Genomic DNA, 10429 nt, shown 5'->3' with positions numbered 1-10429 from the left:
AAACTGAAACATTTAATCAAACCTTAAAAATTCACAAATTTTGTTCCATTCCCTATCTTCATCATTCTCTTCCTCCAACAAACACATTCTAAACAAAATCTTCCCAAATCATTTCTTCACATATTTTGAAAAAAATCACAAAAGATTCATGATCTCTAATAACAACATTTATATGTACGTACATGCATTACAATTACATACATTGAATCCCACACATGTACCACGATGATGAAAAAAAAGATCGAAGAAGAAAAAATGTCATGGGGAGCTACAATTATTACAAAATGTTTGGTTGCTTTAATCGTAAATTTAAGATCAACGAAGTGGGCCCACCTTCCGATGTCGTCGACGTTTTTAAATTGTATTCCGGTGGTGAACCAGAGATGTCACCTGATAAATTTTTACGGTTTTTGATTGAGTTTCAAGGTGACCGAGGGACCACAAGTGATGACGTGGAACGGATCATGGAACGGGTCTTGAATTTGTCAAAATCCCATTTGACCCGATACGTTTTTTCTGTTAATGATTTCTTTCATTATTTATTGCTTGATGACATCAATGGTCCTTTAAAAACTCAGGTGAATATTTATTTCTGTTATTATTAAATTTTTCAACTTTGGTTTGATTTTTTGTTTGTTGTAAAGATAGAGGTGCATTACAAATTTGATTCCTAGTATCATTTGTCATTGAGTTTAATGCATTATTAAGGTTTGTCAATTTTATAGTTGAAAATTAACATGTTTGACTTAGAAAGTCAACGGTAAATTCTTGAATGATGAAGGAGCATGAGGTAGAGGTGCCCATATGAAAAAATTTATGTTCTATAGAATGCTTAAATTACGTTAACTACATTTATTGTTTAACAATCTGGAGGTAGTTAGTAGACAGATCAAGGGCGATTCTAGGCACATGCTGGTGGGGTAACGAAACACAACTAGTTTGAAAAACTTTTAGTAGAAAATACCATTTAAATTGTATAGGACACCACTAAATTTAACTACAAGACCCGTATGTATTTCAAATTTATAGTTTTCCTTTTAAATTGCATAGGACACCAACTAATCGGACCCCATATATTTTTAGAATTTGTAGTTTTTTGAAGGTAAACTACCAGTAAAATAGCATTAAAATATATAATTAGCACTGAAAAAAATTTCGGGACCCCATTAATATATAATCCTGGAATCGCCACTTGCAGTTATACTTTAACATTAATATATCATAAGTTTGATGCATGCCAATACATGTAAATTGATGAACTATTAATCTACTGTGACAATGCTAGTAGCATTTGAATTCAGTTGTGCATATATCCGATTTTCACATAGGTACCTAAAGGAGCTAAAGCAAAATCTTTATGTCTCTACTTCTCTAATCGTGTAAATTCTATCCGTTTTTTACTGTTTGGTGTTAAGCTATTCAAGTTTTTGATAAATTGCATGATTTAGGTACATCATGATATGACTGCTCCGTTGCAACATTATTTTATATACACGGGTCACAACTCATACCTTACCGGAAATCAACTCAGCAGTGACTGTAGTGAAGTACCAATCATAAGGGCTCTTCAAAGAGGTGTTCGGGCTATCGAACTTGACTTATGGCCAAGTAATACAAAAGATGGAATACAAGTACTTCATGGCAGGTATGTATATATACCGTGCTTTTTCTTACCCATTTACACATGGGTCAATTTGGGTTGTGTGTTATCTCAAATCGTGTCATATAAAATGTTCAAATGGAACCATTCCAATGGTTTGAATGGTCTGAAAGCCAACAAAAGTCTATTTTTAACGCATCAAACCTCTTGAATCGTTTTTATTCAAAGGATGGCGCTTAAATCATAATTATATTGTTTTAAATAGGACGTTGACAACTCCAGTTACGCTGGATAAATGTTTAAAGTCGATTAAAGAGCATGCATTTGTGAATTCTCCGTATCCTGTTATTATAACTTTGGAGGATCATTTAACACCAAGTCTTCAATCTAAGGTTGCAGAGGTTAGTCTCATATGTTCTTTAGTTTTTACATATTAAACTTTGTATTTCATTTCAAAGTTTGAATAATTTATATATGGATATGGATATGGATGATTCAGATGGTTACAAGCACTTTTGGGGATATGTTATACTTCCCAAAGGTGAGCGACAAATATGAATGTCCTTCGCCTGATGCATTAAAGTATCAAATTATACTTTCGACAAAACCCCCGAAGGAGTACCTGCAGTGCAAGAATTTGGGCAAAGAACGTTCATCGGTGGATAAAGATTCGTCTGATGACGAATTGGAAGACCATAGGGTAAGTCAAGAAACTGTGCTTTTGTCGTTTCTAAAATGAGTGGTTAAGTTCTTGAACCCTAGTAGTTAAATATTACTATTGCATAAAACCATCATTATTAAGTGCAAAATAGTACTACACTTTTGCAAGAATGGACATTTTTTAAAGTTGGGAAGATGACAGGTGGAGCGTCCGAAAAGTTTCATTTATATTAAGGATCAAAATGGGCTGGTTTTTAGCAGATGTCAAAATGGGTCGGGGGAGACATGATTGACCCATGGACTTCTTTTGTCTCTATTATTCAAGTTTATATCATTAGCTAATGTGTTAGTTATGCTTAGAAAACAACATTATTACAACTATAACATCAATAATAATATAAAATATAAATTTAGGAGATTGAATGCACTGAACCTGTTTGACTTGTCCCCTTTTGAGATACAACACAACTCAATTTGAACCATTCATGAGTAAATGGGTCAACATTTCCCTCACTAGTTTTTTTACGAAACAATATACGCCTACTAGAACTGCTTTATTGGCATTTAATCTTCATAATGTTTTACATATTTGTGAACTATACGGTTAAAGTGTATTGGTTTGTTTCATTTTGGTTTCTTAATAGCGGAGCAACAGTGATCCGGATGATGATGACGAGAGATATATTGCAAGCGATAGATATGTTTCAAGTGGGATATGCGATGCTAGTTCTAGATATGAATCAAGCGTTAGATACGGTACAAATGACGTAAGTTGTGCAAGTTCTAGCACAAGTCAACCGTTGTCCGATTTACTTGGTGTTGACTATGAAGATGATGATGATATCGAAGATGAAAAATTTGGGCACCAAAAGGCCCCCGAGTACAAACACCTAATTACTATTCATGCATCTAAACCGAAAAACGGAACAAGAAAGGCGTTAACAGATGTACCTGGGAAAGCTAAACGTCTTAGTTTAAGCGAACAAGCCCTTCAAAAAGCTGCAAATCTTTATGGGGCAGATATAGTCAGGTAAACCAGTAAGTTGTCGTACTTATAACTTTATAATAGAAAAAAAATAGTTACATGATTAAAGTCTTCTAATATAGGTAGTATGGATAGAGATGATAATTTTCATTCAGTGCTTAATCCTTCAGTTTTACAAACGCACCCTTAGTAAAAGAGGAAAGGGGTCAAACGGGCCGAAAGTCTCTTACACTTCAAAGGTCCTTAAATGCATAAAAACCTCCTATATTAATTTACTCAATAAGAAAAGTAGTTTTTTTACAAATAATATGGTATTTGTAAAATCATTTAACACATTTTTTTTTTTCTTTCTAAGGACTAAAAACTTCGTACAAATAAGATTTTGGGTCAGTCCAACCTTACCCATATGAAAAATTACATGTTATGACTTTAGTACCATAACCCACCCTTCCCGACCCGCTCATATTAGCACCACTAAGCATCGATGTTAAAACTGTAGAAGACATAATAATACTGATATTGTTGTCAAATACAAATTTGACGTACGAAGTGATAGCAAAGAGCGAGATATTTTCTTTGGTACTAAACATGTTTACTTTGCATCTAGATTCACTCAAAAGTATATTCTTCGGGTGTTTCCAAAGGGAACACGCGTTACCTCAACCAACTTTAGACCACTTACTGCATGGATGCACGGTGCTCAAATGGTCGCCTTTAATATGCAGGTGAGTTTTCATTTTTAACTGGAATCAGTTAGTACCTTTTTATACTTTTCTTGTTTTCTAAAACAACTTGCACACTTTCCTTTTCATTTATAACTTATAATTAGGGATATGGAAGATCACTTTGGATGATGCATGGGATGTTTAGATCGAATGGAGGATCTGGTTATGTTAAAAAGCCCGATTTTCTTATGAACAAGGGTCCTAATGGAGAAGTATTTGACCCCAAGTCAAAAACATTACCTGTGAAGCAAACTTTGAAGGTAAAGTTAATAATACTATTTGTATTCCTGAATTTCAGTACCCATTTCGCTACCTTTAACAAAAAACGCGTTGAATTTTCAGGTGAAAATTTATATGGGTGACGGGTGGCGGTTAGATTTTAGCCAGACACATTTTGATGCATTCTCACCACCAGATTTCTACACTAAGGTTAGTACCTAAAAAGATAGTCTTTAATCTTAAAAGTTCAAGATCATAAACTAACAGCTATCACAGTATTATTACTACGTTGTAAAATCAAATATGTGCTTCGTGTATAATGGCAAATAGCCCAAAAGGTAACATAAAAACCAAATTTTCCAATAAAGGGAATGTTGCTTTTCTCATTGCCCAAAAAGTATTCTGATTTTGATTTTGTGCAAAGAAAGAGTTGTGTAAATTGAAGAAATGTTCATTAAAAGTAATTTCGTCCACATGTGCATCCACATAGACGCCACCTCATCGAATCAGATGCCTTGGCACCACATAATCAGATGTTTTTGGTGTCCAGAAAATTACTAAGTGATGGGTAAATCTTCGGAAAAAAGACATTTTAATGTACAATAGGAACTTTTGTGAAATACTGAAATGGGTGCAAAAGTCTTAGGTAACTTTATAATCGTTTTTGTCGTGATAGTCAAATAGTCAACTTAAATCGTACATCCAAACAGCCCTTCTCAGAAATTTCTATATGAACTGGCATTCGAGCCATCTAATACTAACATGTGATTGACAGATATATATGGCTGGAGTAGCGGTTGATGTAGCCAAAAAGAGAACTAGAGTGATTGATGATGACTGGACGCCAATATGGAACGAAGAGTTCACATTCCCATTAAGAGTACCCGAGCTAGCGTTACTTGAGATCGTTGTACAAGAATATGACGTTGACAAAGATGATTTTGCTGGTCAAACGTGTTTACCCGTATCAGAATTAAGACCTGGGATTCGTGTTGTTCCACTGTATAACAAAAAAGGAGAGAAATTTAAATCTGTAAAACTTCTTATGCGATTTCTCTTTGTATAAACACAATTTACAGTGGTTTGTTGGATCTTGTATTTGTATAGAGGTTGCATTATTGTTGGCAAAATGGAAAGATTTCAAGAATTTGATGGGTGTAGTGTACTGCAGAACAGAGATTTGGTCACAAGTTTTGTGAAACGTAAAGGTGAAATTTTTGATCACGTTTGTTAAGATTCATGCTTTAGTTGTACTTTGTTTAGATGGTCTAAGTTTATATGATTTAGTTGTGTAATCTTTTAATTATGATAGTATTATACGTATGTTTATGTGTTGACCAATAAAAGTAATATACTTGGATGAAATTGTAAATTATGTATAGCTTTATGTAAAGACAGTCTGGAGTTACAGAGATCTTAAAAGTTTTTTTCCTTAAACATGAAATCAACAGTGAAGTTAGTTTGAAATATTTCAATGAAAATATAAAAAATATAGATGGGCTAGTTGACTTGTACAACAATAGCCCAACATCACCTATTTCTTTGGTTGGATGTAGAGCTATTGACGAACCGAACTCGAGTCGATCAGTATGTAGTTAAGATTGACTCGTTTGAAATTTGCTTTGTTCGAACTCGACTCGAACTCAATAAAAAAGGTATAACTTGTTTGAGTTCGAACGCGAATATTTTTTGCTAGTTCGAGCTCTAACTCGATATTCGTTTAACTTTACTTAAATTTAGACTCAAAATCAAGCTCAATTTGAACTCGGATTGAAACTCAATTCGTTCGAGCTCATTTATGATCATAAAAAATCTATGTATAACTAACATATTTCTTGAATCATTAATACAAAACAAACTAACTTTTTAAATTTTGATTTAGTTGTGTTATGTTTATACATTACAACTTTAAAAATTGATGTTATCCTTGCACATATATTTATAGTGTACTCATTTCATCTCACTTTCTTCTTCTATTCAATGTGGGATGAAGTAAAAAGTAAAGGAATTCCATCCCACATTGGATGTGGGAAAAAAATGCTACCTAGAAGTTGCTTATAAATATAAATATAAGACTCAGCTGTTGATGGTTTCATATAACTAAGATTTATATTTATATATTTATATTTTGCTAGTTAAAGTTTAACTTCTAGTTACATATTTAAGTTATAAATTTAATACTGTTATGTTAAGTCTTAAATTAATATAATAATTTTTTAATACCGTTATAATTTTAGTTGTTTATAACAACTTTTAGTATGCTAATCTAAATACAAACTTCTTATAATATAAGAGTAGAATGTATATGAGAGAAAGAAGTATAATACTTGATGTAAGTATATTAGAATGGTATGTGTTTTTGAGGTTCCATTCATGAGTATTTATAGCCTGAAATCTCAATATAAAAATACATACTTTATGTACCAAAATTGACTATATGTATACACCAAAATTGACTATCCATATCTCTATTATCATTATTATTATAACACTCCCCCTTGGATAGCAATTTTGTTTTGTTGAAGATCAACTGTAAGTTACTGACTCGTTAAAAACCTTGCTATAGAAAACTCAGTGAGAAAAAACTTTAGCTAAGGGAAATAGAGTGCAGCATGGAGTTGACTTCCCCTCAAGTAGACATCGCTTCAGCTGTTACATCTTTTGAACATGTCTCATGCCAATGTTATGAACTTGTGTTCTGAAAATAGCAGTTGGAAGTGCTTTCGTGAAAAGATCAGCAGAGTTTTTGCTGGATTGAACATATCTCATTTCAATCTGGTTGTCCTTAATGAGATTTTGAGTGTATGAGAAGAATCTAGGAGGTATGTGTTTTGTTCGGTCACTTTTGATATACCTTCTTTCATCTGTGCTATGCAAGCTGCATTATCTTCATAGATAGTTGTTGGACTTTTATAGCGTTCTAGTCCACAAGAATCATTAATGAGTTGTGTCATTTATCTCAACCAAAAACATTCCCGAGTAGCTTCATGTAATGCAATCACTTCAGCATGATTTGATGATGTTGCAACAAGTGTTCGTTTTTGAGAACGCCATGATATTGCAGTACCTCCATTTAGAAATACATATCCAAATTGAGATTTAGCTTTATGTGGATCAGATAAATAACCTGCATTTGCATAACCAACCAAATCTTGTTTTGATTCGTTAGAATAAAATAATCCTAAATCAGTAGTTCCTCGAAGGTATCGAAGTATGTGTTTGATCCCATTCCAGTGTCTTTTGGTAGGAGCAGAGCTGAACCTTGCCAACAAATTAACTGCAAAAGAAATGTCAGGTCTTGTACAATTTGTAAGATACATAAGAGCTCCAATTGCACTAAGATATGGTACTTCAGGTCCCAGGATATCTTCATGATCTTCACAGGGACGAGGCGAACAACATTATCTTAATGCAATTGGAGCTCTTATGTATCTTACAAATTGTACAAGACCTGACATTTCTTTAAACACCAAAATGTAGCCGTGAACGAGGCGAACAACATTAACTCCCGCGACTTGACCCGATACCACTCCGGGATTAGTGTTATAACTTGTTGTGCACTAACGGTTGTTGGGAACACCGATGGGAAATTCGAAGTACCATTCCCGTGTACTATTGGTTAACCATGGTTATTGTGTTGTAGCGTAAGCATCTTATATTGTTCGAGTTATATATATGCTATTGTTGTGCTAGCTTGTGGTATTGGAGGTTTATAGCTTTGTATTTGAGATGATAAGCTAATCGTGTTGCTAGCATGTATGCGGTATGTGTGTAAGTGTTTGCAAGTAGGTATATTATATATGTATATGTATAATTATTGCATTCACTAAGCCTCGGCTTACCCCTCTCGTTGTTTACCTTTTTACAGGTATTGTGTTAATGATGCTAGCTAGTTGTTAGACTAGACGTGCAGGAGCGGTTGGGCTTGATGGGGTAGCTTTCGGATAATTGGACGCGGATGGGGGTTTTGGTAGTCCCCGGGATTATGCTCTTGGTATCGGGTTGGGTTGTGGAGTCCTAATCCGTCTAAAGAGATAAATGGGTCGAAATCGCTACATTATTTGTAAAAAGGGTCATTGTAGGCCCGGTGTTGTAAAACTTGTTTTTATGGTGGAAATATCTTAGTTTTACTTAATATGACATATTGTGAAATTGGTTACGTTTAAAAGTGTCGGGAAGCGGGTTTTCCACTCGCGTGTAAATAAAAACTGATCAGTCCACTTTAGTTCATTTGGACGCCGTCCAGAATCATGGGACGCCGTCCTGGTCTTCATCTCTGGACGCCGTCCAGATTATGGGACGCCGTCCAGATACGCTGTCTGACAAAATTTTTTTAAGGCGTGTTTTTGGTAAAACGATGTCGGGTTGTTACAAGTGGTATCAGAGCATAGTCTAAGGGAATTAGGTGACCTTGGAATAGGTGCCTAGTCTTAGAATTATTGGCCGTTGTGCGTTATTTGCGGGACTTGTAGGAATACGGGTCGGATTGAGATTTGTTAGTACCTTAGAGTAGGTGACTAACTAGGACTAGTGCTTGTCCAATGTGGGATTATGTGGGGCCTTATTTCGTGAGTAAATTAGTGCCTTAGATTGCTAGTGCCTAATGTAAGTAGGCGAACTTGGACGTTGTTTTAGTGATAGTCACCTAGGTTGTAGGTTGACTTGTTGTTGCGGTGTACTTGTGTACATTTATTATTATATTGTATATAGGTGTATATATATACAGGTATCTATTTGGTGCGGTGTCCTAAGGGATGAATCTATTGGAGAGATTCAAAAGATGACGGTTTTTGAATGATCGAGTTCACGGTAAGGACTTTGGTCATTCGGGTACTAGGAGTTATCGCGTGTTGTTTTTGTGTGAATGTTGCGTCAGTCCGGGTAAAGTACTTTGCGTGGCCATGTGAAAATGGTAAGGTACGCATTTGTAATAGTGACCGATCACCATTATTACGAAAGTGTATCTTGACATCAAGCATGACATGACGAGTACCGAGCGGAGGAAATGTGGCATGGTTGGGGTTTATTCGGGATAAATAAGGAATCTTTTATTTGGTTCCTAGGATATGGTTGTCTCGGGTGATGTGCTTGTAGTCACATCGGGTTCATTGCGAGTCGGGAAGTGTTACGGTGGGTTTGGGTAGTTAAGTGAGTGAGCCAACTCACAAGTTTGGTGCGTGCTTAGTCACCCTAAGTAGTGGGTGCACTGTTGGGATTGTTATTGGTTTTAGTTACCCATCGTAACTAGGAAGATCGATTTACGTTTGCGTGTGTGCGACGAGGACTTGAATTCCATAATGGAATGCGACAGGTCTAATGATTTTAATTTTGAGTTACACTCGGTAGAGTGTGTGGTTAGAGAATCGTGTTAGGATTCTAGTTGTGAGTCGCCTTGGAAATTGGCGAATCGAGGAATCTTCGGGTCGTTAAACTCATGGGAGTGAGACCCATATAACGATGACTGTGTTAGTGTGTTGTGGCTTATAAGGTAACATTCCTAATGGAATATCCCTTGTAGTAGCGGTGTAAGACTTGGTGTTCTCAAGCATCTCCTTAGTGTTAGATGAAGGGTTTCGTTAGGCTATATCGTTTTGGCCTTGTGGAAATTGCGGGTAGCATGTGATCGCTTGGGACTTTCGATAAGATAGTAGGCCGTAAGGTTTGTCAGGTAGGTATGACTTCGGGTCATTATTGTGGAGAGATGGGTGACATCGAGTGTGTAGAACCTAAGGATCGAGTTCTAAAATTCAGTAGGTTGTGGCGGGAGTCTGCATGACACTGTGTCAGGTGCCTTCTTATACCGGCTAGTGTGATGTTCAACTCCGATGATGGTGTGTTCACTTTGTGCTTAGGGTGCCGGTAAGATACCCTTGGAAGCAGCGGAGATTATAATAGTGATCGACGGGTGATAGTAATTCGACGGTTGTGAAAGTCGAAGTTTAAGAGCATTGCGGTAAATACTTCTTATGAAGTGACGGATGAGCGCATCTTATTACTCTTAAATGATAGACGGGTGAATATTACCGGTGGACCGGTGATGGACTTAATGGTCGGATAGGCCAAAGGTTATGATGAAGTGTCGATATTGCGGTCGATGCGATTATTGTGTCGGATTGGTCCCTCTTCTCCATGAGAGTGGGCAATTATTGATAAAGGTTCGTTGAGTGGAAGGTCGGGTGATCTCGACGGAGATGCACGACTGATTAAGCGAAGTGGCATATGCCTAGACTTAGAGGCATA

General features: G+C 35.9%; 1 protein-coding gene across 8 annotated transcripts; it reads left to right on the top strand.

Moving 5' to 3' along the window:
- Positions 1–257: 257 nt before the first annotated feature.
- Positions 258–5255, top strand: LOC139893499 (phosphoinositide phospholipase C 6-like). Of its 8 annotated transcripts, XM_071876661.1 has the most exons (10): positions 261–578; positions 1449–1645; positions 1866–2001; positions 2100–2300; positions 2519–2523; positions 3054–3290; positions 3853–3970; positions 4075–4230; positions 4313–4399; positions 4965–5255. In XM_071876661.1, exons 1-10 carry the CDS (start codon positions 261–263, stop codon positions 5253–5255), a joined length of 1746 nt encoding a protein of 581 aa, XP_071732762.1. The 8 variants fall into 8 exon arrangements, with proteins under 8 accessions (XP_071732766.1, XP_071732765.1, XP_071732762.1 ...); XM_071876665.1 differs by lacking the exon at positions 2519–2523 and having other exon boundaries at positions 258–578; positions 2100–2304; positions 3092–3290; XM_071876664.1 differs by lacking the exon at positions 2519–2523 and having other exon boundaries at positions 258–578; positions 2100–2326; positions 3042–3290.
- The last annotated feature ends 5174 nt before the right edge of the window (positions 5256–10429 follow it).

This window comes from Rutidosis leptorrhynchoides, chromosome 2 (assembly GCF_046630445.1).
Source record: "Rutidosis leptorrhynchoides isolate AG116_Rl617_1_P2 chromosome 2, CSIRO_AGI_Rlap_v1, whole genome shotgun sequence".
Lineage (NCBI taxonomy): Eukaryota > Viridiplantae > Streptophyta > Magnoliopsida > Asterales > Asteraceae > Rutidosis > Rutidosis leptorrhynchoides.
This window is presented reverse-complemented; position numbering and strand designations above follow the sequence as displayed.

What these genes read in the sequence shown, in the direction of transcription:
- LOC139893499 (XM_071876658.1), top strand. Translation starts at nt 261, where the DNA reads ATGGGGAGCTACAATTATTACAAAATGTTTGGTTGCTTTAATCGTAAA. An exon ending in CTGTGAAGCAAACTTTGAAG is followed by an intron (nt 4,231 to 4,312) that starts GTAAAGTTAATA and finishes TTGAATTTTCAG; the next exon opens with GTGAAAATTTATATGGGTGA. An exon ending in CACCAGATTTCTACACTAAG is followed by an intron (nt 4,400 to 4,964) that starts GTTAGTACCTAA and finishes TGTGATTGACAG; the next exon opens with ATATATATGGCTGGAGTAGC.